Genomic DNA, 26,905 nt, shown 5'->3' on the forward strand with positions numbered 1-26,905 from the left:
TCAGTTCATCCATCTGCTTCCGCCGGGGCCACCTGTGCGGGAGGGGAGAGGGCAGGTGGGAGCCGGAGAGCGGAGCCAGGAGCAATCCCTGCTCCCCAGCTGTGGCTCCTTCTGCCTCCGCTCCTTTCGGGCCAGCGAACGCTGCAGCTCCTCCTGGTCCTTGAACGGGTTCCTGCCGTAGTCGTGGTGTATCCAGGTGCGATACTGCCGGGACAAAGCCAAAAAGAGGTTGTCAGGGTCACTGGGAGCTGAGACACCCCCAGCTTGAGAAGCGGGGCTCGCAACAGCCCCGGTGGAAAGCAGCGAGCCGAGCGGGCGCGATGCCTGCCGCATCCCAGCCGCAGCCTCAGACGGGGCCGGGGGATGCCCAGCCACAGCCGGCAAGCAGAAATGTCCCGGTTCCGCGGGAGCTTGCACACCACGCCACACGACCGCGTCGTACGAGACGTATGATGGGCCCCCCCCCCCCCGGAGCGCTCCCCGCCATCCCCAGCCCGGCACAGACGGACCCGCAGAGCCGGCAGCATCCTCAGCTTCTCAGGCAGGCTGCAGCCGGGACAGCAGCTTTATTTACTGTTCATTGCCGAGAAGCTGCTGCTGTTCCTTGTGTGCCCAAAAAAAAAAACGCTTCCCCACGCGTTCTCCCCGCCGTGGCAGCGCGGGGACAGGCTGGGCTCGCTGCCGTGAGCCGTGTGGCCAAGTTGGCTCTTGCCTGCTGGGGCAGAGCGCCTTGCTCGCCCCTCGTCCCCCCCGCATCGCTGCAGCCAGCTGCAAAGGCTGCTCCGGCGGCAGGAGCGTGCCGGGGGCCAGAGGTCCAGGGATGGCTGGGAAAGCGGGAGACGGTCCATGGAAATGCTGCTCATCTGCTGGGATGAGAAACGGCCAGACAGGCCCAGACGGCAGCGCCCGAGAGCGCGGGCAGGATTGGACCCTCTGCCGGGACCAGCCGTGCCAGCCGCCCGGCGCTTGTGGGGAGCGGGCAGGGCTTTGCTGCCTTCCAAAGTTGCTGGGAACCAGCTGCTCCAGCAAGCAGGACATACTGGGATGAGTGGTAGGAGCACACCCAGCAATACCGAACACCTTACAAAAAGGATGGAGGGCGCAGAGTGGGGAATGCGGAACCTGCGGGTGCAAAGGATCCAGACAGGGACCGAGCGCCGGAGCCCCGGCACGGGGTAGCACTGGGACAGGCGTGGGGTGCAGCCGGGGGGAGAGGGCAGGCCCCCCCCGGGCGAGATGCCCCCGCAACGGCTCCAGCTTCCCGGGGTGCTGCGGCAGCACCCCACGGCCAGGAGCCACCGGGTTCATGGCAAAGGTGTGGGGCGCAGGACAGCGGGACGGGCAGCTCAGCCCTGTCCTGCCAGCGCGGCCACAGGCACCGGGACCACGAGCCGCAAGAGCATAAAGTCCGAGACTGACCCTGGCAGCATCCCCGGCTCCTGCAGCCAGGGAAAGTCAGCTCGGACGGAGGGGATTTCCACCGGGAATGTCTGGATTTCCCAAATCCACTCCCCCAGACAGCGGGGCTCGCTGCCTGCAAGCACAAAGACCCCTTGTTCGGGGTGGACCCCAGGAGCCAAGCCCACCTTCCTTGTTAGAAAATAATCCCTGGCAAGTAATCCCAAAGGATTTGGGGGACACGATTTGGAGCAAGCGTCCACACCAGCTACTGATGGGGGCAGCATCCCACCCGTGCGAACAGCCCAGCGGGATGGAGGTCCATGGGGAGACCAGCCAGGACACCCAGACTCGGCACCCACCGAGGCTCATCCCAACCTTGGAGCCGGCTCCCACCGTCCAGCGAAGGAGGGAAGGAGCCGGCGGGAGGCCGGGGGAAGCACCCTGCTGCTGCTGCCAGGCATTTCCCTTTAAAGCCAGAGCAAGAAGTGGTTACAGCCCATTTCCTCCAGCGCTGACCACTAACCCGCTGCCCTCCTCCTCTCTCCTGGGGCCAGGAGCACCCGTCCCATCTGGGACAGTGCTGGGGTGGGGGGAAAGGCAGCCCGGCCATGGTGTACCAGCACCACGGCGGGGACCGTGGGGCAGGGAGGGCAGGTTCCTCACCTGAATGCCCATCTGTGCCCTCGCTCACATCCACACTATCTTCTCTGCGCTCACTTACTTCCTTTTCTAAGCCCATCACCCTGCTGCTGCTCTTGGTCCCTTCCTTCCTTCTTTATCCATCCAGCCCCGATAAGCACCATTTGCCAGCTCAAAACCACAGCTGCACGCTCGAGGCGTGCTTCCTGCAGCGAGGGGCCGGCTGGCCAGTCCCAGAGAGCATCTTCCCCATTTCTACCTCCCGGGGTCCCGTCTGAGCTCCCCGCTCCAAAACTAAGGCACCGAGGGACGCTCGCCCGCAGCCCTGGGGAGGAGGTCCTCAGGAGGTCCAACCTGTTCCTTGCAGGTTTCAACCAACAAAAAATGAAGGTTTTCCTCCCAAGCAGCCTGCCCAGCCCCTATCCACGTCTGCTCCCAAGCACTGTGTTTCCAAATTGCTGCCTGCTGGGATGACAGCTGGGCTGAATACAGAAATTTAACCTCTTTTTCTACTCTCAGCAAGAGTTGAAGTTTGGGTCACGATACCTTTGCTCCTGCATCCTGCCTACACACACGGAAAACCACCCCAAAGCCACAAACGGGAGCAAGGTGTGACCTCCCACGGCCAAGGTAAGCAAGCCAACTGCTGCTTGGCATGAAGCGAGGCGCGGGACCCACGCGGCATCAGGTCCCACGGGCTCCTGGCCACGCCAGCGAATGCCTACAGCGCCCACCACCCCACGAGACACCCAGCCGTCCACCTCGCCTGACCTGCCCACAAGTCCCTTCCTCTCACAAAGGTGGAGAGGACAGGAGTGAGCTGGGAGCAGGGCATCACCCGTCGGGTCAGAGCATCCATCCCGGCTCTTCCTCTTCTTCAAATGCAGCTGGGGTGTGAGTAACGCCAGAGCTCTCCCCCTCCAGCACCCAGCCGTCACCCCCGGGGCCGCAGTTTCCCTCCCCGACGCCGCGATCGTGGGGAAAAAGGGGTGTTTCAAGTAAAAGGCGGCTCTCGTTAAACCCCGCGGCTCAGAAAAGCACATCCAAGCGCCTCCACCCGCGGTTCTGCCTTCGGTATTTGCAGAGAAATGCTTGCAAAGCCCCTGGCAAAACTTTGAGGTGATGCAAAAACAACATCTAAGGGAAAGAGAGGGAAGTTTGGTGCCTGCTGAGCCCAGCCTGGATTTTGGGGAGCAGGAGGAATTAGCTCAGGTGGAAGGGGGGCAAACCCCACAGCGTGGTCTGTGCTAGGGCACGGCCGGAGCGTGGGAAGGGTTGCGGAGAGCTGGCCTGGCCAGGGAAAGCCCCGCAGGGAATCTCCAGCACCACGGGTGTTTTGTAATCCCTTGGACCATTTTCCGTCCTCCCCCCCGCGGGTGTTTTTGCAAGCCGGTGATAACGGGGCAGGGCTGCGTCCCTCATGTGACAGTGCCTGCCCTCTCCCTCCGGCACTCGGGGAAGGGAACTCGGCGGCGGGGAAGGGGCTGACATTTGGGCCAGTGTCACATGCCGTCCCTGCCTTTCTCCTGGGAGGAGAGAAATCCCCTCGAAGCGCCCGGCGCGACTGCCGGGTCTCTGCCGTCTTTTGCTGCGGAGCCGTTGCACGTGGCTGCAGCGGCCGGGAGAGCTTCGCCTCCAGGGACGGCACCAAGCTTAAGGGGTGACGTGGGCTGTGAGACGCCTTGTACACAGCGAGTCGTGGGCTGCTCTTTCCTTGCGGAGGTCCAGCTGTGGCCCGTGTGCCCTCCCGGGGCAGTTTTGGATCCCGGTCCTTCGCTGCGGAGCCCGGGGCTGAGCGGAGGAGCAGGGTCCGGCGTGGGAGGCTGGAGGGCAGCCAGGGAGCCAGGCGGGAGCTGTGCTTTTAAAGGCCTTTCCCTTCGCTTTTGAAGGCTTTCCGGGTCAAAAGTACAGTTCTGATCTCTGCAACTAGTGCTCTCCCGAGTAAACACGCCGCTGTTGCTCCCAGCTGCCGGCATCCAGCTCGGCTCAGCTCCAGCAACATCCTTCCCTTGCATGGGGTGGGAACCCACCCGGGCAGGGCTTTCTGCTCTCCTAAATACTGCTGCTCCGCATCGTTTTGGGAAGAGGAGAGGAGACTTTCTCCATCAAGATTTTCTTCTCTCTGTCGCCTGCCTCTTAAAGCAGAGGATTTGCTGTCAGAGGGAGCCCCGCCAGATCCAAGCATGCCCACACACCCCGAAGCCACTCAGAAGAGCCTTCCTCCCTCTCCTCTCCCCCTTTCCGCCTCCGGCTCCCGCCGTGCTGCCTTCCCAGGAACCGTCCCAGAGCCCTTCCCGGGGCTCCCGGGGGACTCAAGGCTCGCCCATCCCTCCCGATGTGTCCTAACCGAACTCTCGAGAAAAGCAGTGGGGTCTTAAAGAGCTTTTTTAAGTGCACTGGCATAATGTCTAGGCACTTTTTTGTTTGTTTGTTTGTTTTAATTACATGCAAAACCCCAAACCCCCAGGAAATAAATAGCATGCACAAAGGCCAGCTCGGGCAAGCAGCTGGCCTCTGCCGTGAGCTGCATGCAAAAGAGTCGTGCCTGCTCGCAGACTCTGCAGACACATATATAAGGGGCCGTCGGCGCGGGACGTACCTCCTGCAGCAAGGTCACCTCGTACTCCTGCAACTGCTGCTGGAAGCCAAAGTTGGAGCTGACGTAGCATCGGACGGCCTTGGTGGCGGCCAGGCAGCTCTCCCAGCCCAGCTCGGTCACCGTCAGGAGGTAAGCCGCCAGGATGGTGGTGCTGCGGGAGACCCCGGCCAGGCTGGCACGGCGCGAGGGAACAGCGTCAGGGAGAGGTACGCCCACCACGGAGGCTGGTACGGCTCTCCAGCAAGGGAAACCCAAGGGATGCACGTTCCGATGGGAACCCCCTCTCGCTGGGGTGCTAGCAGGGGTCCCCAGCCATGGGTTGGGTGGGGGTAAGGAGTCACGTGGACAGGGAGCCACTGCTGGTGGCCCCGGGCAGGTGGCTTCCCCCTGTCCCCTCCTCTAGCCTGTCCCACCTCTTTGGACGCTCAGGTCTTCAGTGCACGGACCACCCATCCCCATGGGTCTCGGCTGCGGGGACCTTCCCCTGTCGCCCTCCCGCTCTTCCTTCTCTTCTCCTCTTCCTCCTCCCCACCACAAGCAACATTCGATGTCAAGGACGTTTTTTGGGAGCCCATCCCCACCTCCCAGAGGACGGATGCGAAGCGGGGACGCGAGGCGGTGACAGCAGCTCTCATCAGTAGACGAGGCAGCCTCCCCCGCCGAGCCGGCATTTGTGGATGAGCTTGATGCACTCCTTAAAATGCTGCAGCCTGCAAGGAGAGCGGCAGGGAGGTGAAGGTGGGAGGGCAGCCCACCCCTGCAAGGCACAGTTGTGTCCCCCCCCGGGGGGGGCCACCAGCGTGGGGTGGGAGCCCAGGTCCTTTCCCATCTGCCAGGAAGGAAATGACCTAGGAGACTTTCCAGGGGATTCCCTGCTTCCCAAGGCATCAGGACGGGAGCAGGGCGATGCCATCAGCCAAACCAGCCCAGGGAGGACCCCAGGGAGACAGCCTCCAGAGCAAGGTGTCATCTTCTGCCCAAGGGACGTGCACATCCCCGTGTCACAGCTTGTCCTGAGCCATCAGCCCAGATGATGCCAAAAACACCTAGTTCCCTCCAAGGGAAAGATGCCGGCGGGGAAGAAGGCAGGGAGAAGGTGGCTCCTGAGATGTTTTACCTGCAGGTCCCAAAATGGTGCAACTCCCTTCCCCTCCTCAGCCCAAGCAGCCCCTCCAGCCCCTTCCCACCCAAGGGAGGGCATGGAGAGGTGTCCGTGCCAGGGAAGCAGGGCTGCCAGCAACACCACAGTTTTGTCCCCAGATAGCTGCCTGCGTGCCTGAAGGCATAACCAGTAACCGCCAGCAAGGCAGAGGGAACACCTTAACCCTAACCGGCCGGTTTCGCCGCAAAACGGGGCAGGGCAGGGAGCCAGGGCTTTCTGGCAACTCGGCTGCAACGCGCTACGGGCGCTTCGCTCCTTCTGACCTGGATGCTCAGCAACAGGAGCAGCACCCGTCTTTTTTGAAGGTGTGGAGACCCAGAAAACAGGATAAATAACTCCATACGTGCCCATGAGCTCGAGGCGGGTGTTGGTGGGAGACGCGTCTCTCCCGCCCATCGCTGCACGGGGTCCTGGAAGACACTGCTCCTCGGCACGTGTTTGCAATCAACTCTGCCCATCCCTGCTCGCCCTCACGGTCCCACCAAGCCCGCGGGCAGTTTTGAGGCAGAAAACCTGGTTCTGGGTCACTTGGGCTGCTGGTGGACTCCCTGACCTGACCGGCTGGCACGGAGCACCGGTTTTTTTGGGAGGAGGAGAAGAGGGTCCCTTCGGCACAGCCGAGCCAGAGCCGCCCGACAGCGAGTGCAGGAGCCGGCAGCACCTCTGCCGCAGCGCCGGACATCCTCTGCCGCCGCGTGATGGGGTGGGCGTGCGCCGGCACAGCCTTCCTGATTTCTCAGAAGCCAAGGCATGGGCTACCGCAGAGTTATGGCCCCGGTGCCCCTCGCCGAGGGCTCGCTCCCAGCGCATCCTCCTCCGAGAGCCCTCCAGGGCTCGGAGCCGGCTTCCCTCCGGGGGCAAGGCAGAACCCTCCAAAACCTCCCCCATCCCTGCTAGCCCATCGAAGGGGATGCTCTTCACCCTTCCCAGGAAGGGCAGGGCTCAGGCGCCTGCTAAGAAACCAGCCAAGGACATATTCAGGAATAGCAGGGGGGTCTGCTGCCCAAGAAGAGGAGGAGAGACGGGGGAGTCTCTGCAGCTGTGGTCATACTAAAAATACGGAGCCTCTCGGCCCCGGCAGGAGAGCTCAGTCTATCGCTCTTCAGGGGCTACAAATGTGGCTCCTCCTTGAGCACCAGAACAAGCAGAGCATCACCCCTTGGGTGACCTTTCCCTGCCTAAACCTTCTCCCGGGAGATTTCTCCTCGTCCTGCTTATCTTCTCAGAGCAGACAGCATCCTTGAGGGCCTGCACGCGCTGCCAACACAGGTCCAAGCTCTGCAGATCCCAGTTCTCCACTTCAGCGCCTTGGCTGGGAGCAGCAGGGATGCACCTTGCTTGCAAGGACACGATGCCTTTGCCTCCAGTTCCGCCGGCACGCTAGCCCCCGGCTCCAGCCCGCTCCGTGCACACAGCATCGCTCTCCCAACCCATCTCGGAGGGAGGCAGGTGAGTGCTTCAGCCACCCCATCCCTCCTCACCCACTCCATGGGGGGGGGGTTTCCCTCTACACGGCCAGGGAGAGGAAAGCTCTCCCCGTGCTTTTCCAGCCTCAAAGCATGGGATCAGGGCAAGGAGCCTGGCAATGCGGCGAGCCGCTGAGGTCCCGAGTCACAAGCATCTCCTCTGCAGGACGCAAAGTTCACCAGGATTGTGAAACCCAAAGCATAAACTGACAAGCAGAAAATAGTTCCTTGAATAAGTCTTCCTTCCGGCAGCCAGTCTTTTTTTTTTTTTCCCCCCCTTTTTCTTTTTGTTTTCCCCCCTTTCCTTAGACATGTCACAAACGCAAAGAAACGAGAGAAGAGAAAAAACAACAACCAAAAAACCCTGTTCTTGCTGAAACAGGGTTTTCTTGTAAAGCTTCTCTTTCCGCTCAGCGGGAGCATGAGCAAGCAGAATCACACCCCCGGGCACGGCTGCTCCCAAGGATGCTGGAAAACCAGCACCTCCACAAACCGGCTTCGCTCCGGCCACTGTGCACAAAGTTCCGATCCATTTTAGGGTATGATTGGCAAGAAAAATCTCTTGGAGTCTCCCATTTTCTGTTTGCAACGGATGGTTTATGGATGCCTGTCGCCCAAACAGCAGCGAGTGCTCATGAGTAGCTATGTTTTGTGTGAGGGAAAAAAAAATCCCTTTTAATAAATATTTTATTCTTCTTTCCAAGGAGAATGTCTAGAAGACCGACACAAGTCATAGTCTTTCTAAACCAATAAAAAAGGCTCCAATTTTCAACCCCGTCCAGTAGAATAATTCTGAAATGTGATGGAAGATGAAATTTACTGAGTGCAAACGTACACAGAAACAGCTTTTAAGCCCTACAAATCCTGTTTAGCACCTGAGAATGAACTGCTGCTTTTCTCAAGCTCAGCAATGATACCAGATTTTTGCAGCACGAATGGACTGAGCCTTCATCCTGCAGAATCTGAACTTTTATTGACCAACAACTACCAGCACGCAATGCCGGGAGGCAAAAGGATGGCAAACGACTTACAGGTTTTGACTGGATGAATCCGAGGCCGATACACAGAGATAGGACATGTCCTGTAACGCAAAAGTGGTTGCAGTAATAAGATATACCTCCGAGAAACACAAAATCCCCCATTTCTCTTTTCCCTCTCCCCAGCTGACCCTTAGGTGAGGGGAAAGCCGGACTCTGTTTTCGGGTGCCATCTCCTTGCTCCCCGGGGGTGGGGAGAACCACGATGGGTCACATCCATCCCGCCCCGGGCTGTTTCCCCCTCATTTCAGCCCAGAGGAGAGGCCAGGCTGTGAGGACACACTATGATGCTCAGGACCCCCCCCAAAACTGAGCCACCCCTTTCCCAGGGCCCTGACTGGTGAGCCCTGTCAGGAAGACGTGTGCGAACACGCACTGATGAAGTCACTCCGATCAATGAGTTATTTCCTCTTGGTACTTTTAATAAACAATAAATCATCCTGCCGCATGTTGGCGTAGGTCAGATTACTTTCCTTTCTTTAAAACATCGCTTCCTCGATCCTCCCTGTTCTGAGCTAAAATTAGATCCCTTTCATCTGAGTTTTGGGTTTTTTTTTTAACTTTCTTAGTGAAATGGGTGGAAATCCTGCCAGCCAGAGCTGAAACAGCCAAGCACCTGGGATTGCCCCATCTCCATCAGCTCCCTGTGGCATCGCTGCCGAAAGGTCCCCCCGGGCTGATGCAGCCCAAGCCCATGGGGCCACCCTCGCGTCCCTCCGGCCCAGGGCAAAGAAAAAGCCAATTATTTAAGGAGGGAAGGGGCATGGAGGGACGGGCATGGGGATATTTCTGTGCTGGAAAGACCCATGTTGCGAGGATGAGTGCGGGTGGGCTTTCCCGTGTATCTCCTCTCCATCCCATCCACCCACCCCAGCCCCGTCCCGCGCCCGCCCCCGCCATCCTGCAACCTCTCGCGGCACGGGGACGGGGTGACGCAGCGATGTGCCACTCGCCAGCTCCTCGTGGCGTGCCAGCGGCTGCTCCCCACCCGCAGAAACTGCCAGAGAGGCTGGGGTGTGTGTGGGGGAAACAGAGCCGGCGGGTTCCTCATCGGCACCCCCGGCCAAACCGCGGCTCCCTGGCACGCAGGAGCTCGGCGGGTGGAAGGGGACCATGCACCAGTCAGGGGCACGGGGACCAGCAAGCAAAAGCTGGCAGGTTTTGCGGGATAAGCCGTGATGGGCTGTGCCTTCCCAAAACCCAGCTGTGCCCCTCCATGCCTGGCAGCAGCCCCCACCTCCCAGCACCGTGCCGGCAAAGCCAGCGTGCCAACCAGCGGAGGGGCTGAAGCCACCCCTCCCCTCCCCAAACCCTGACCCGCACCCCAATCCTGAATTAACTGCCTGGCTCCCAGCGGCTTCCCCTTCCCCGTGGGGCCGGGTGCCCCCATCCCGCCTCGAGGAGCCGGGCCACGCATGGGAACGGTGCTGGGGTTTGCGGTTCCTGAGCGGGGGCTGTGATTGACACATTGCTCAACCCACCATGCCTTTCCGGTTCCCCTTTCCTCCAGGCCGGCGGCTTGCTCCGTGTTGTAAGCTCGCCGTGCGGTTTGCTACCCGTCTGGCCGTGCCCCGAGCCCCACCAGCCCCAGCTGCTGCCCCTTCCCCAGCCACCAGCCGTTTCTCTGCACCGATTTTATGCAGCCTTCCTCCTTCTCTCTCTCCCCCCTCCACGTTACTCAATGCCTCAGTGGGGAAGAGGCTCGAGCGGGTGTTTTGCTGGGGTTCCCTGCCCACGGTGGCCCCAAAAGACGAGGGGTCCAAGCAGTCACTTTCGCCTTCTGCAGCATCCCAGGATTTGGGAGCTGGCAGCGGGTCCGACACAGGGATGAAGTTCAAGTCACACGTGGCCGTCCACTGCGAGATGGCCCAAGCATCCTCGCACACGGACCCCGCATGGGGCTGTTCCTGCTGCGGAAGGCTCCACCCGGCCCCGGGCTCCGTGCAGGCAGGATTTGTGCATGAAAGGCCTGGGCAGCATCTCTGGCATCAACCCACGGGGCAGCTCCCTCCTGCCTCAGTTTCCCCCACCCACAGCCCGAAGGGTCCGTAGCCTGGGCAGGGACAAACACACACACACAAAACAGAGACGACAGGGCAGGTAAAGCAGGACGGCCCGGGACCCCTGTCCTGGAGGGCAGGGGGGTGCTCCGGGTCCCGCTGTGCCCCCCGCCCCGGTCGGGGCTGGACGCGGCCCCGGCGCTGCCATCCGTGGGGCGCCGCCGCCCTCTCGCGGTTCTCCCCGCGGCAGCACCGGCCACCCCGGCCCCGCCAGCGCTGCGCCTGCACCCTTTCACCCTAAAACAAACCACCCAGGGGGTGGCCGTGCCCCCCAAAACACCCCGCTCCTCCCCACCCCCTCCGAAAGCCAGCGCTAAGCCTCTTTTGGGTGCAATTCAGCACTGCGTTGTGCAAAGCGGTGCAAATCCAGCGTTGCTTCTCCCCTCTCTGCCCCACAGCAGAAGAGCCTGTGTCCCACCTGCAGCCCCCGCCCCCCGGGGGGCTGCCCCAGGCCCCCCACCCCGGCGCTCACCTCCAGCACCGGCTCGGCGTTGCTGTGGACGGAGAGGATGCGCGTCACCCTGTTCCGCAGCAGGTTTTCCCAGTCCTCAGAGTCTGGAAGCGGGAGCAGCACTTGAGGAGTCTGCCCTCCTGGGAGACCTGCTGGACCAAGCACCCGCCAGCAATCCGTATCCCTCATCCCCAGCCCCGCGATGCCCACACCAGCCCCATCCCGCTGCCTCCCACCCCACACAATGCAGGAAAGGAGATGGGGCATCACGATGCACCTTCTTCAAAGCAAAATCCCGCTCGGATGCGCTGGGTATTCAGTAGGCTCCTAAAGCCACCCCCAAAATCAGAAATTATACTGCGAAATTGGAAAAGGCTGTTGTGTTCTTGCTGATGGGGGAAACCCAAGCATCACACCGTGCTCCCCACGGGCCAGAGGTCCCAGCGAGAAATCCAGGCGATGGCCCGCTGTAAATATTGTCTCAGCAAACACAGGGAAGGTTTCCAGCCATGCCGGCGTTCCCTGGTGCCCCGGCACAGCTGGTGCCCAGGAAAGGGATGTCCATGGGGAGCTGTGGTCTAGAGCTGCACAGGGACACTTGCAATTTGGGGGCATTGGATCTCTGGAAGATGCTGAGGCCCCCAGCTGGGAGCAGGCAGAGGGAGCCGCCGGGGAGAGGAGCTCCTTCAGCCCCACCAGATGCCCAGGGGTCCCACAGCGACATGGAGGCGGAGCGGGGAAAGGCACTCACCACGGGTGTTCCCGAGGCAGAGGCCTCGGACAACCTGGGAGGTGACAAAAAGGAGAAAGATTTCAGACGGCGTCGGGCACGACGTGCATCCGACATGGCGGGAGCATCAAGCTGCAGGCGTGGTAGCAGCAGGACCAGGGCATCTGGCAGCAAACTCCCCAATGACAAACCAGGCACCTAACTAATGAATCATCTTCATGAACAAACAGCAAAGGCTAAGCCCGCTCAAACCACCAGCCCAAAGCCCTCCAGGAGCACAGAGCTCAGGAAAACTCAGCACATAAATGGAAGGGACTTGCACGTGGTCCTGTTGCTGTTGGAAAGGCACTGCTGGGGGCTGGATTCCCGAAACAGCTCGGCCCACCCTAGCCTCCTCCTTCAAGGTGGGGCTCCACGGGGACCCCCCATCTCCCCGGCTCCCGAGGCAGGCCAGCACGCTGCCGCTCAGTTTTGTTTTGCTATTCTATAGCAACCACCTCTTGCAAATATTTTCAAAGGTTGCCTCTGCCAGCTGGGGATAGATGGGCAAAGCACAGGCTATTTATAACACTTTTCTGGCCAGGATGTTGCAGTAAGTGCCGTCAAGTACGCAAATTTGCTCTCCAACTCGCTGCTGCAGGGTTATGGAGGAGAAAAAGGGGCAGCTCAGTGTATTTACGGGGTGTGATAGTCCACCAGAGCCTTTTCCAGGGGCACAGAAAGGAAGGGCAGATTACCAGTTGGAGTCATTTGCACACATCTGGCAGAAGACACCTGGTTTGCGAGAACGTAGGGAAGGTTTTCAACAGCACTGGGTCACATCCAGCCCACCTCTACCGCAGCCCAGCCCGCTCCTGGGCTGCAAACACCTGGGATTCAGCAAACGTCTGTGCCCAGCACAGCAAAGCTGTTACCACTAGAAGGGGGAAGCCAAATCCTGCGTCTTGTCGAGTCAAAGACAGATCCTGCATCTCAAATGTGTCTGCACCCGCCCAGCCCCTGGCAAAGGCAGCCTGGGCTCCCCGGGGAGGGTTTGGTGGCACCAGGGAGGCTGTAAAAGCCATTTTGCAAGGTCAAGCTGTGTCCGCAGCGGGTAAAACCCTGGTGTTAAATCACCGGAGCCATGCAGAGAGTTTGCCCTGATCTGGTCTCTCTGTTGTTGTCCCAGAGTCTAATTTTAAGCTGGATAACGCACATACCAAGCGGTTATTTGAGGGTACAAACAGAAATCCATCTCCTCTGCCAGCCCTGGAGTTCAGCTGAGCAACACGCAGCAGTAAAACCCCACTTCCCCCTTCGCGGCGCACGGCTGCCGGGCACAGACACGTCCCGGGGGTGACAAGGAGAGGAAATTTCCCTGCAGAGACCTCCATCAGCTCTGAGATTTTCATGCCACAGCCTTACCACCCACAGGACGAGCACCTAAAGCCAGCTGCCACACTTGCTCACCCACTCGGATATAAACCCGGGGATGGCTGTTTGCTTTCTTAATTCCCCTTCTTAAGTGCTTGAAGTTTCGAAGGGGAATGAGAAAGGGAAGGTGCAGCCGGTTGTATTTAGGGCATCATGGTGGTGTGGGGACAAGCACCCCCCCTGGGCTGCAGGGGAAAGGTCCTGCCCAAGGTGGATGTGCTGGCCACCATCCCACTGGCCCCCCAGTACCTTGCTCATTCCGCTCCCCATGGTTTTTCTTTCCCCAGGCTCAGGATTCAGGTGGCTTCTTTTTCTCCAAGGCTATCTGCAAATAAGCACCCAAAAATCCCAGATGGAGAGACCTGCCCCCTTTCAACAGTGCAGCCCGCTGCTGCGAGCAGCAGGAAGGGGAACACGCGTTGGGAGGGGAGCGTGCAGAGCCCCAGCAAATTCAGCTCACTTCCCCGTGGCAGGCTGCTCCAGCAGGTGAAGGCGACTGAGCAGAGTCGCTGGTGCTGGGCAGGGGAGGATGAAATAAGGATCCATGGCCGTGGCGAGGCTCAGGTTTCTCTCCCAGGCTCCTTGAGGCCTTTGCAGCCTTTTGGGGAAGGTGAAGAGGACGTCTGGGAGGAAGGAGTCCCTCGTCCCAGCGATGCTCACTGGGCTTCGTTCTGGGACGCTATGGGCTGGTACAAGCCCTGCACTCTGCAGGATTTCTCTCAGTCACATTAATTCCTCCCAGTCACAGAAACAAGAGTAGAATTCCGGATAAGGCACTTACCTCAAAAACCAGAGCATGGCAGGAGTGATGTGCAGCTACGAAAGCCTTGAGGATAAGCCCATCTTCCCCCTCCCTCCAGGAAGGGAAGTAAGAGGAGCTGTAAAGCAGAGCTGCAGTTCCAGCACATGCTTCAAAGCATCAATTTTCAAAGCAGACCCACCTAGCAGCTCGCCACCCCCCTCCCAGAGCAGCGCTATCAGTGTGCCAGAGCCACGAGCTGTATGAAAAGCAGAGAAAAGCAAAAAAAAAAAAAAACCACCAAACCCACAGCCATCGCCGGTCTGTGATTCCGTCATCCTTGTAACACCCTTCTCAGCAGCCCAGAGACAAACATTTCACCTGAGGGATTTTTCAGATGCAGAAAGGGGAGCTCATTGCTTAACTCCCACCAAATCATCTCGCCTTCAACATCCTTCCCCCAATTTCTGACTGGAAGGGACAGTGGGCCATCACCAGCGGCTGAAACTCCCCGGGCTTTGCACCACGGCTGATAAAAACACATGTGGATACAAAACCATGACAGTTCTCTAATCAGGAAAAGAGCAAACCAAAGTTGAAACTCCGCCACACAACCTGCTCCGTTTGACTCGCGCCGCTGCTTTTTGGAGTTGGGATCTGCTCGCCTTACATGTAGCTCAGACCCAGAAACATTCTCGTTAATTGAATACATACCAACCATGACAAGATTATCTGGGAAAGCTTCGCCCCTCAACCTGTAGCAAAGCTCAAAAGTTTTGCTACAGATCACTATCACAACAAACACGTTTGAAGACCAATAAAAGGAAACTTTCAAGTTAACCAGACATTTATTAGCATCTATGTAAGGTGGAGAGGTTGTTCCAGTACATAAGCAACGAGGTCACACACAGGTGATGGAATCATTTCATATTCAAGCAGAGCAGGTTCCACTGAGTTGCTTCATTTCTTCCATTCGTTCTTCTCAAAATCCCACTGGGAAGAGATGCCCTCCACAGGATTAATCCGCATGTCCAACATTCTCTTTGTCTGCATCGACAGCCACTCATCAGAGAAGGTGTGCGGAATAGGGCCATACACTGCAATTCAAAAGCAGGCAGAATTACATCATGATACAAAATGAGCAAGCGGGGAACCAAGGCACAAGTTTCACTAACGAAAAGCTCTTTCCCCCGAAGACATCGGTGCAGATCCATGCACGCTGTCATCCATTCAAACCTGTTCCCTACATCCAATTTCTGAAGCATTCAGCTCAGACCAGATTCCCACGTTGATTCTCCAGCCATTTCATTCATCAGTAAAGACTTGTACCAAGACAACAGCCTCCTCCTAGACCTTCACCGCGAGTAAGATGAAGTCTCAAGACGGAGAGCAGCTCATTTAACCGCGTGCTCTGCCTCACGGCAGCTGGAGGGCTCCCTCGAGGTGGGATCGTTAGCTGGGAAGGAAGCCAAACATGGCAGAAAGCCAAATGTTCACTACCAAGGCGGCAATAAGCTTTTGCGACAGAAGGTTTCAGAGAGGGGAAGCTCTGGGATCATTAGTGCATCAACACTCTTTCCCCTCCCTTTCCTCTCCTCCCACCAAAGCTCTCTCCACCACCTTCACCTTTCTACAAGTCAGCTTTCTGACTATTTATGCTACATACCCGCTGATCTCGGGGAAGATACGACTCCAAAATTGACTTTTCAGAGACTAACAAACAGCAAGTGCCAGGAGGTCACTGGCACAGCTGTTCAATACACCGTTCCAAACCCTCCAAGCAGTTCAGAGAGAATTCCCCCATTTCCCATCAGGTATCAATTGATCTTGCTCTTCATTAAGACTTAACACCGTATGGCATTTACTTACTATAATGTTTCTGCCAAATGAGGATGAGACCAGTTACGCCAAGAAAGAACAGTACTCCACCAAGGACGGTCTTCCATTCGTTTGATCCTCTGTTCATTTCTGCGTAGCTCTCGTTAAATTTGATACGATACACTGCAAAAAAAAAGTTAAAGCACTGAATCATTTCTTTTACTTCTCCTGCGACTTGCAGGCAACACGCCGCTCTCCAGAGGGAGGTGACCAAAGCCTAAAGCTGACTGAAGGGGAAAGGAGGTGAAAAGAGCTTCAAGCCAAGACTGAGTAAAAGAGTTGTGTTTCACCACCCATTTTAGAGATTATTGTAAAGTTGTGCAAAAGTCATATCATATGCCTGACAGAAGGAGAAACGGAGCCCTCCTTCCTTCCTTCCCTCCAATTCCCAGTACAGTTATTGACAACACAGCTTCCTAGCACAAATAATTCCAATGGGAACACTTGTATCTCAAAAGGCTTCTCTCACTAAGCCACTAAGGCCCACAAAATTTTGAAGTTCAAAACATTAGATTTGGAGACTGCTTTGGAATATTTGAGCAGTTCCCAAAAGAGTTTTACAGCTCCTAACTGTGACATGGGCAGACACAGCACCATTCAGAGATCAGGCTCTCGCTTGCATACCGTGACAGCAGTTAGTTAGATAGTGCAGTTTTATTTGCAAGTCAAAACACCTGCTCTGCAGCTTTAATTTGCTGAAATTTGGTAATGCTAAGGTCAGTGGTCATTAGCACTCACATATACAGTGTTCATTTTACTCAGATGGACTAACAATTGCATATTGTTGTAACGAAGAGGTTTTATTCTGGCTTGTTGAAAGAAGATGGGAATCAAGAAACAAATATTTCTTTTCTGGAAAAGGAAGAAATCGCTAAACTTGACTTCAGGTACATAACAGACACTGTAACAGCACCAAGGATCCCAGGAACACAAACCACAGATCTCCACTTGCGTACACACGAGGAGCTCCATAATAATTAACAAAGCTCCTTCATGGCTCACGGCTCTGCTCGCAGAGCCGCTGGCAAGAGCCGGGTTTAACAGCTGCCCTCACAGGCACTGTCTGTGGTGGTCTTTCTAGTAAAAGTTGTCGATAACGAACGTGCAACAGATTAGAGCGCGTTGTTGCTAGCTGTAAGGTTACTTAAAGCCCCCACTACTTACATTCAACCTTCTCATCAACAGACAGAGCAGTCCAAGACGCCTTTTCCTTCTCTTTCAGCGCCTTCTGCTGAGCAGAGAGATCCCTTACAAAGGCCACTTCAGGCAGGGGAACGTCACGACGGTCAACATAGCCTGGGAGGCTGAAATCCTCTGCTTTGACAACACCAGCTGCACATGGGAACAGAAGAGACACCCATTCAAGCTTTCAACTCCTGCGCAAACATCTCTTACTGGTTACAATACAAAAAACCAACAGCTCAGTAAAAAGTTAACAACAGTTAAGGAATCCAGGAGGGAAAAGAATTCCAGATGAAGCGTTCATCAGGGAGGAAGAGGGAAAACTCTTCTGAAGAGAGTACTTAAAGTGCTATTTTAAGAGCGTAAGAATAAAGCAGAAGGGGGATCTAAATAACAGGTAATATCCAAAATTACTTTATGAATGTCTCAGCCGTCTCTGTTGCCAGCTGTCACACTGCTCACCTCCCCTTCCAGGTACCCAGAAGCCCTCTACACTTTTTTCATCCTAGTTTCTGCCTGGCCCTCGGCTCCTGCCACCTCCCCAGCAGCAGCCAGCCCTGCCTGCACCTCCACAATGCCATCTGCTGGCACAGCCTGCTCAGATCTCCAGCCACCAGGCAAGGCACCAGCCGCACCAAACCCCCTCTATCCCAATTCTTTCCTTACCCAAACCCCAGCAGCAGCTTTTTGTGTTCCTCCTCTGAAGTGCTTGTTTCACCGTCCTTACTAAAGTAAAAAAAACGAAGCAGTTGCCACCTACCATGTCCATGCGCTCTCACGCAGATGGAGGTGGAAATGGCTCTCTTCCCAATGAGGCTGAATGCCCTCGAAGCCAACATCCTGTCGGGACAAAACAACAGCAGGTAAGTCAGTGTCAGGTAAAGATATCAAATGTACAAAGCTGAAATAACACCATTTTCTATTTGTCTATAAAAAAAAAAAGCCAGCTTGGAGGTTTCCTGTCCCTTATCTGAAGGGCAGGCATCACACTGAACCACTCTGGGCTTTTCAGGGACATTCCCCCACTAGAGCTACTTGGGTGAGCTGTCTTCTCCTCCCTTTTTTTCCCCACAGCCTCCCGTATTTGAACTCAAAGGCTTTCCCTTGTTCAAGTCAGCTTTACAGGATGCTTTCACCTGGTAACAAATCGTTACTGGACACAAGCCAGGAGCCCCAAGCAAGCCGAGTCTAAACACACCTCGCATCCACTGAATAAACAATGCTGACACGTCCGAGGTAAGGGCAGACACCCAGCTAACGGTTTCTCTCAGAGACACACATGCCCATGCACGGGCTCGCCGTTCCCAGCTAAAAACCCCACGAATTCCCCCGCCAGGTGAGCACGGAGCCCGCGGCCCACACCTGACCTTGGCGTGGGGCTCACGGCGCAGGGCCCCCTCCATGGTGTCACTCACGCCGGTGACGCTTTACGCCCGCCCGACATGACGTAACACCAGCGACATGACGCCGCACAGACACGGGGCAGCACGGCGGCCCCTTCAAGGGGAGAAAGCCGCAGCGCTCCCCCTTCATTTCCACCCCCTCCCCCCCGCCCCGGGCTGTCCCGGCCGCACACCACCCCCCGGGGGGAGTGGAGGTTGGCAGGGAGAGCCCGCACTGCCAGCAGTGGGGAGCAGGTGGCCCCTGTACCCCCCTCCCGACCCCACCACCCGCCGCGGCCCGACGACCTGGCGACCGTCCTCTACGCCGGGCTGCGACCGGAAGGAGCTGCCGAGCGGAAGCGCGGTGCACGCTGGAAGACGCGGGCGAGCGAGAAGCCGCAAAGGAGCGACGCCCCCGCCCGAGGGGCTGACGGGATGCAGGCGGACCGTTACTCGCTTTTTACGACAGCGCTGGCGGTGCTTGGCGACGTTTGGCGACACTTGGCGGCGGGCGGCAGGACCGGGGCCGGCGTGCAGCGGCGGAGGCGGCCGCGGGGCTGTCTGCCGTAGCAGGATGAAACTGACCACGCAGGCCTACTGCAAGATGGTGCTGCATGGCGCCAAGTACCCGCACTGCGCCGTGAACGGGCTGCTGGTGGCCGAGCGGCCGTCGGGCGCCCCGCGTCGTGACCAGGCCGGGCCTCCCTCGCTCTTCGTTGACTGCATCCCCCTCTTCCACGGCACCCTAGCCCTGGCGCCCATGCTGGAAGTGGCCCTCACTCTGGTAAGGCCCTGGGCCTGGGAGCAAGGGGCTGGCGTGTGGGGGGGTCGTCTCCAGGTCCTGGCAGAGCTCGGGAGGCGCGGCCGGGGCGGAGAAGGGCTGGTGCTGAGGGGTCGTGGGGTGCTGGGGTAGCTCTGCCAGCCCGGCGCTAGCGGCAGCCAAGTCTGTAGGGTGAGTGGGTTCTTTCTAGAGTGGGAAATCCCTGGGGCCCATCCAGCGTATGTTTTTCCACTGGTGAAGCAGCAGAAAACTACAGAGCCTCGTAGGTTTATGTAATTTCTTTTTCAGTGCAGTGAAACTGCTGTTTATATTGGTGTCATTATCCCTGAATCACTCCCAGAGGGAATGTCGTTATTCTACAACAGAAAGCGCTTTTCCTAGCTTACCTTTAGGGCACTTAAGAGCAATATCAGCTAATTGGTAAAGGTCATGCTTGTTTCCAAGTAAGAGTGTATAGATGCATGTAAGTATGTATTTCTTAATTTTGGTGTACTTTCTTCTTTTATGGAAGCTATTAGCCTAAACAGGAAAAAAAAAAAGAAGTCTCTTCAAGCTGCAGGTCTGGCTTGGGTTTAAAATCTCGCTTGGTATCTTGCAAGCTCACTGTTGGTTCATTAACCATGGGATAGCCAGGGGCAGCCAAGCACTCCCCGTTACAATATCCCGTACCTCACCCACCGCCGAGGAAGAGCTGTAAGTCATTGTGGGATAATTTGTTTCCCCCCGCCGTCATCACATAGGCAGGATGAGAATGGTGTCAGGACAGTAGGGCCAGCGCTTTCCAGTCTCAGCCTCCTAGTCATGAAAACCAGGAGCCATCCTGCCTTGGGCCATGGCTCCCTTCTGCCTGGCATTTGGGAAGACTCCCTTTGGCAAAAGCAGGAGAGAGAGAGAATGAAACGTGCTTGGATTTTATTTTAATAGGGAGTCGGGGTGGGCTGGTGCAAATCTGGAGGCAAAGAAGGGCTTTGGCACCTTCACGGTAGACACAGCTGCCACTAAAGTGAGATCTGGGTGTGATTTGAACTCTGGACTTTTCTATCCATTTAAAGATTTGTCATTATTAACAGGAGAAAATCCATCCCTTTTTGGTATCTGTAAAGATAACTAATTTCTGATTCTTCTAGACTTCTTGGCCTCAATGTTTCCCTCAGTTTAATAGATTGCTTTATCAGAAAGTATTTATTTGTAAATAAATTCCTTTTTTTTTTCCAGTTGAGATGATGCCATGGGAATGTTGAGATCTTTCTGAAGCCTGGCTATAGTTAAATGCAGCCAGAGGCATAGGAATGGGGGCTGAGCCCAAGCCGTGGCCATTTAGGTTTGCCACGTTGCTATGGGGCATGCAAAATTTGTCGGTCTTAGATATTTTTACACCAGTATAACAGTGTAACACAGGTATGTATGCTGCTGGTGTTAACAATTTTCTGTGGTCCCCACTTACGGTTTTCCTCACGTTACTGCATGGGAAAATGTAATAATACTGTTTATAATTGCTTAAAAGTAGGCAGGACTTTGACTTTATCTTTTTGAACCACAGTAATTCATTCTTCCTCTAGGAATGAGTAAGTGGAAGTTGCTAGTAAAATATAGAATAACATGTAGAATATATTTAAAGTATGTGTAGGGTTTGTTTTTAAATCAGGATTAGATGTCTTTCTACAGGGTTGGTGGCAATTAATTTTTGTGAACTTTAGGCCTTCAGTATGTTTTTCTGGTGTAGATTGTGGTACAGGATCAGATTATTAGGAAATAAATCCTGTTTCTTGCAACATCTGAAATATCTTACCACATTTACAGTAAGCAAATCGTTATGGAACCAATGAAATGGCATAGTCTTAGGTCTTTGCACTTGGATTTTGATATAAAAAGTTAAAGATCGTGAGCCCCTGGCATTTCCCACATTAATTAGGACTTGCTAAGACATACTGTGGTTTGCAGTCACATTTGATGACTCCTATGATACTTGGCAGCTTTAAAACACAGAGTTTGACAAAAGCTCAAGGTCTTTTGCTCCTGTTCTTTGTTTAAACAAAGGCAAAGGTGTCAATAAATACTGGCACGGCAGCTATGAAAATTGGATTTTATTGTTGTAAGGTTTAAGAGGAGGGCGCTCTCGCCTGTTCCGTACAACATAACGCATGGTTACTGAATTAGTCAGTGAGATGAGCATGGTTGAAACTCAATGTTTGTAGTGAAGCACCTCTGTTTCTAAAGGATTTTGAAGCTTTGGCAGGTTTTATGGGATCTGTTTCTCTTCCAGTTCAATTACTGCTGATTCTTGGTCAAGCCTATGGCTTGGTCATACGTGTGAGGGTTTTCTAGAACCAGCCCCACAAGTTTCACCTCCTCGTCTCTGACCTGAGTTATCCCAGAACATCAAATGGGAGCAATAGTCTCCAGATTTAATCTCAAAATAGAGGCTACACTTTCAAACGGTCTTGTCCGTGTGGTAACTTCTAAAAATTGCAAGCAGTGCTTTAGCAGCAGCCTCGGTACAAGGAGTCAATAAAATTAGATTTTATTAAACACGCAGCAGTGCTTGAAGGTTTGTAGCTTGGGAGGAGAGAGCAGAAGCGCGTGCATTTAATTTGCACTTTGGTTCGCCAGTTTGAAATCTCTTTCCAAAATGGAGTCATTAAAGAAAAAGTGAATTAAGTTTCACATGGGGTTTTTTTTTGTGTGTCTTTGAATTTCTCAGCTAATTGATGTGGTTTTGCAACCGCAAAAAACAAGCAGCACTTCGCCCTCCGTTCGCATGGCTGGCGCCCCACCGCCTGGAACAGTGGTCAGCTGAGGAGGTTACTTCTAAAGTAACCTTCTTGGAGGGTCTTCTAAACCCCCCCTGCCACCCTGCCTGCCTTCGGTGGCCACAGCAGATCGGAGGGTGATTTTTCAGGGGTGACACACGTCATGTGGAAGCAAGACACAATTTGTCCCCCCGTTGGCTTGCTCTCGTCGGGGCTGAACATGACTAAAAATATCAGGGGCTAATTGATGCTAAGGCTACTTGTGGTGACAGTGCTGCGGTTAGAGAGTGTTTGGAAATTGCAGGTGGAAACAGTGTTCATTCCAAAAAGGTTTTTTGGGGTTTTTTTGTTTGTTGTTTTTTGGTTTTTTTTTTTACAGAAGCAGTTTTAAAAAATTATTACTTGGGGAACTGAGAACTTAAAACACTTTTTTTTAAAGACCATTTTCAGTATGCAACAAAAATTGATTTGGAACTAAGGTTTTTAATTTTTAGATAAAGGGACTGGTTTTTTGTTAATTTTAGTGTCTGGGCTTCTGGCTTTAATGCCAAGCTTTCAAGCCACTAACAATTAAAACCCTAGTCCTAAGCCCTCAAACTGGGGTTTTAATTGGAACAGCAGTTGGCCCCCAGCTATAGCAGGGCTACACAGTTGTTTTTTTTTTTCTTTAAAATCACATAATTCCATGTCATTCCTTGTAGAGGAAGGATTATTCACATAGCTTTTGTTTATGCAGTCTAATACTATAATTATTCCTAAAAATGAGATTGATTTGACTTACAGGATGCGACAGGTCAGCATCAGGTATATTTTTGGACTCCATTTTAATATAGCTGTTGAGGTTTTTTGATGCATGCTCTCTAGGGACTGCAAAGGAAAATTCTAGCTCCTTTCTCCACTTCTGTCTTTCAGGGCTCTGTATTATGCTGACTTGATATCCTCAATTATAAGGAGAAACATCAGAGAGAGAGAGAGAGAGAGAGAGAGAGAGAGAGATGTATTTTCAAAGCAAGACAGACTCAGCAGGAAGAATTCAGATCCAGCGTAAAGCAGAAAGAACAGCTGTGTGTGCATGCTGAAACTGCACTTGTAAAAAAAACGCAAAATTATATAAACTTTGTACTTCTGTAATTCAAAAGTTGTGTAAATTGTATGCAAATAAACGTGTATGTTTAATTATTTACATACAGGTGTTAAATAAGGAGGTGCTGCCTGGTCTGACCATGTCTATAACAGAGATGAGAGAATTTATGCCAATAGTTCTTTCATCAAGCCCTTATCTTGTGGCTGAGCTGGAGAGTATTTTTAGAAGTGTGTTCAGTTTTGATTGAAAGATTTTTAAAAGAGTGGAGAAACCACCCACGTTGTTTGATAGGTTGCTCCAGTGGTTAGTTAGCTTTGCAGGTGAACTCTCAAATTAAAGACCAATTTTATCACAAAAGCCTTTTTGTAGTGGAGTGGGTTGAAAAAATGGTAAATGGGACAAACTTCTGCCTCTCATTCATCTTTCACATCAAGCTTTATTTGCTAATTAAGGTAAAAAATGCTTCCACTTTAGCCTAGAAATGTTACATTAGAAAATCAACAAGCTCTTTTTGAAATGACGGTACAGTCACACATCCACAGGGCAAACATTTTCTAATGTCTCTCAAATGAATGCCAACAGAAAATAGGCACTAATGGCACTATGTAAGACCTAGACTCCTCTCCCAGGCAGCGTTGCTGAAACTCTTTACTAGTCCTGTCATTTGAATTTAGGACAGGCTTTGACTGAGATAACTTCTTGCTCTTTTGCTCCATTTCGTTAATGTTTCCATGATTCTCCAAATGTTCAGTTTGGTTTCTCTGTTCTAGTTAAATTAGCCAAACTCTGTGTGTGAGTGCGCACATAAATATATATAAATATGTATATATTTAAAGAATCAATTGGCAAAGTTATTGTAGTGCTTCAGTTGCCATTTTATTTGAGGACGGACATGAGATTTCCTTAGTTCTGTGGGGTTTTTTTTCTTTTTTTTCCTGGGCTTGATTGTTCCAATTACTTTTTCAGATTGACTCTTGGTGCAAAGAGAATAACTACGTGATAGCTGGATATTACCAGGCAAATGAACGCGTGAAAGATGCCAGGTGTGTTGGTGCAATATTTCCTTCTGTTTGCTCTTTTATGTTGTACTTTGTACTCTGCCAACAAAAATCGTCGACATAAATCGTGCGTGTTGATTAACTTTGACAACTGTCATCTGGTTTCACATTGTCTTCATGGTGCTGGTGGATGGCCTTTGCTCAGGTGCAGAAACCCCAGTCTTTCCAGAATCCCTCCTCTTTAGTGGATACTATAAAAGGCCAGTATTTGAACGACTGCCAACCAGTTTAATTACAGTTGTCAGAGAAATAGCCAAAATTTGCAGGCGCGTTTGCTTGTGCAGTGCATATCTTGTAAACTCAAATGACTTCGAGTATCTTTTGGAAAGTCTTTTGGACGTGACCTAATTCTTACTAAACTTCTTAATTGTCTCTGAGTTTTATTGAAGCGTTTTCTTACATGGTAAAGGGACACTCTTGAAATGGAAGATGATGTCAGGCAGGCAGAGATATCTTTTTTCACTTAGTTTCCCCAGGATTAGTCATTTTATTTCCCTGATAGGTAACTCAAATTACTCAGTAAGCAGTAAGAGGGCCTTCCTGTGGAGCCACAATGTAGTTTTAGATACATGTATCAAATATTTTCCCCTTATCTATTAGACAAGTCCAGTATCAGGACTAATGAGAGTACATCATACTTGCATTTAAAATAAATGTAAACAACTTGTTTAAAGTATTATGCTCTGTCCCAGTTATTTTGTTAATGTATATGCTTCAGTCTCAAGTATGTTTTTTAAGTAATGCTTGTGACCGCTAAGGTATCTAACAGAAATAAGGGCATTATTTGCCCTTTCCTTACAAGGGTAATAAATCTGCTGGAGATATTTTGAAGGAGAAGATACAGTTTGTCTGTTCTACTTGAGGGTTGAAAGAATATCATGGGCTTTTTTTTTTTTTTTTAAACTCCAGTTTAATTTCTGAAGATAACTGGCACCATGTAGAGATTGTCATCTTTGAAACATGGTAAAGGTTTTCCTTTGAAAGTCTGATTTTGGTAGAGAAGTTGGGCAGTGAGTGGGTTCAAAAGCAGACTGGGGACCAAACTTGGTTTCTTTTTTAAACACCTGCCAGGGCAAAGATGGCTGCAGTCTTTGGTCTGGTGGAAGAAGGTAAGAGGCCGCAAAACATTGGTTGCACATGAACGGCAAAATGCTCATTGCAGACTTCAAAAACCCATTGCCTAAGCATAGCTGAGATCCAGATCATGTGCTGAAGAGAGGACCTGGGGTTTTCTTGGCCTTCTGATTTCAATCAAGTGTAGCATCACCTTGATATCTTGTTCCTGTTTGTAAGCACGCAGTGTAATTTTCACATCTCTTTAAGCATTTCAGCTGAAATGTCATGGTTGAAATAACAGTTACTTTTACCTTCTGCTGCAGTCCAAACCAGGTTGCGGAAAAGGTGGCTTCCAGAATTGCAGAGGGCTTTAACGATACAGCTCTCATAATGGTAAATTACTTCACTTTTTCCCCCCCCTTTCTTTCTGTATTGTTAATGTTACGACCATGACATTGGACTAGCCATTTAAATGCCATTCTCTTGATCCTTTAACAGTGAAGTAACTAATTTTCTCTTTCCCTCCAAATGCTCTGGGAAAGAGATGCAATGACCTGTAGCCAGTGAAGTTCTTCGTAAGTCTGCAGAAAGACTGTGGTTAGCTCTCTGCTATCTCAAAGGAAGTGGAGGCCGCCTCTGCTTGCAAGGCTTGAGTGAGGGCAGCGTATTCATGCCTTTAGACCCCCTCTGTGACCTAAACTCTTGTCTCAGATGAAGCAAACAATGCTTTGCCTCCTTGCCACAGTGACAAAGGATGTTGGCAGTTTAAACATGTAAAATTTGGCTCGTTTGAAGGTAGAACAGTAGATGAGTTAGTGTAAGGTGTCCTGTTTGTAAAAACTGACTTTGTTTTTTATTTCATCTCTTTACTTGGGATCTTGAGGAGGGGACTAAGGTGGTGTTTTTCTGTTGCACACCAGGTTGATAACACCAAGTTTACGATGGAGTGCGTAGAGCCTGCCATTCACGTGTATGAGCTGCATGAGAACAAGTGGAGGTGCAAGGACCCACACGTGTGAGTAAACTTCAGAGTTTATTTGTGTTCGGGTAGGAAGGAAAAACAGGTTGCCTGGCTAGGGGCAAAACTTTGATTGTGATGAGTGATACTGTAAGGGCGGTGGGTGTAGCTGACAGTGCTTTTAAAGCTGTTTGTTGCTGTAGTGAGAGAAAGCAGAAGGCTTGTGGGGCTCGGCGGTGGTGCAACCACCATGACCACGTTGCAGAGTGTGGCTTAATTTCCAGAGTGGAGGAGGTGGTAGAGATTTCCTTTGTGATTATTATTTATTCCTGGTTATTTTATGTCCTAGTGATTTTTGTGAAGATTGGAACGAAGCCCAGAGAATTGCTGCATCTCTCTTGGATAGCAAGTCCTACGAGACGCTTGTAGATTTTGATAATCACCTGGATGACATCCGGAACGACTGGACAAACCCAGAGATCAACAAAGCTGTCCTCCACCTGTGTTAGAGGGGTTTCTACTGACTAATTCACGGGCATTCCCACTGTGTACTGAAGAGAGAAAAATGCTATTTTTGAATGTAAATAGAATAATATTCAGTACCTTGTGTGGAAACCCGACTGATTAAAAAGGAGTGGCATGTCACATTGCTAAGTGATGTGTCCATAAGCCATTGAATCTTTTTTGTGAGATTCCTTGGAAGAACTGCAAACTGTCGGTTACAGCTGTCCTCGCGGATGCCATCCCAGTTGAAGTGAATGTTGTTATTCCTTCGAAACCAGAACTACTTCTGCGTGTCCCTCCTGTTCACATTACAAAGTTTTGACTAAGCTTTTCTAATCTTTAGAGAGATTACGTTTTAACGCTTTATGGAAATACCTTTCAAAAAAATGAATCTTGTCCTCAGATGAGAAATTTTAAGGTCAAAGACATAAAATGTAAGGCTAACAGTTTCGTTTGGCCTGGTTGGGAAATATTCTGGTGGCGCAGTACAATGCAGACTGCTGAGGACGATGTACCATGCTCATGTGTCACCTGTTTTGCAGTTGTTTAGCATGACACAGATACTGATAACATGT

General features: G+C 52.8%; 3 protein-coding genes across 3 annotated transcripts; 1 reads left to right on the top strand and 2 right to left on the bottom strand.

Annotated features, from left to right (window-relative positions):
* LOC309409727 (dual specificity protein phosphatase 22-A-like) lies at positions 1 to 13,228 on the bottom strand (the record flags this gene model as incomplete). The annotated part of the gene is made up of 7 exons (XM_082005936.1): positions 1 to 204; positions 4,640 to 4,811; positions 5,275 to 5,349; positions 8,299 to 8,348; positions 10,837 to 10,919; positions 11,567 to 11,600; positions 13,208 to 13,228. The coding sequence occupies 7 exons, from the start codon at positions 13,226 to 13,228 to the stop codon at positions 1 to 3; spliced, it is 639 nt and encodes a 212-aa protein (XP_081862062.1).
* Positions 13,229 to 14,557: 1,329 nt separating this feature from the next.
* COX4I1 (cytochrome c oxidase subunit 4I1) lies at positions 14,558 to 17,596 on the bottom strand (the record flags this gene model as incomplete). The annotated part of the gene is made up of 4 exons (XM_082005508.1): positions 14,558 to 14,794; positions 15,567 to 15,698; positions 16,740 to 16,907; positions 17,518 to 17,596. The coding sequence occupies 4 exons, from the start codon at positions 17,594 to 17,596 to the stop codon at positions 14,658 to 14,660; spliced, it is 516 nt and encodes a 171-aa protein (XP_081861634.1). The 3' UTR covers positions 14,558 to 14,657.
* Positions 17,597 to 18,713: 1,117 nt separating this feature from the next.
* On the top strand, positions 18,714 to 26,335 carry EMC8 (ER membrane protein complex subunit 8; the record flags this gene model as incomplete). The annotated part of the gene is given in 6 exon segments (XM_082005586.1): positions 18,714 to 18,923; positions 23,721 to 23,797; positions 25,192 to 25,261; positions 25,789 to 25,881; positions 25,884 to 25,915; positions 26,176 to 26,335. Coding segments are annotated over 6 exon segments (642 nt in total).
* Between the last annotated feature and the right edge of the window lie 570 nt (positions 26,336 to 26,905).

Source organism: Phaethon aethereus (assembly GCF_964289735.1).
Source record: "Phaethon aethereus genome assembly, chromosome: 13".
NCBI lineage: Eukaryota > Metazoa > Chordata > Aves > Phaethontiformes > Phaethontidae > Phaethon > Phaethon aethereus.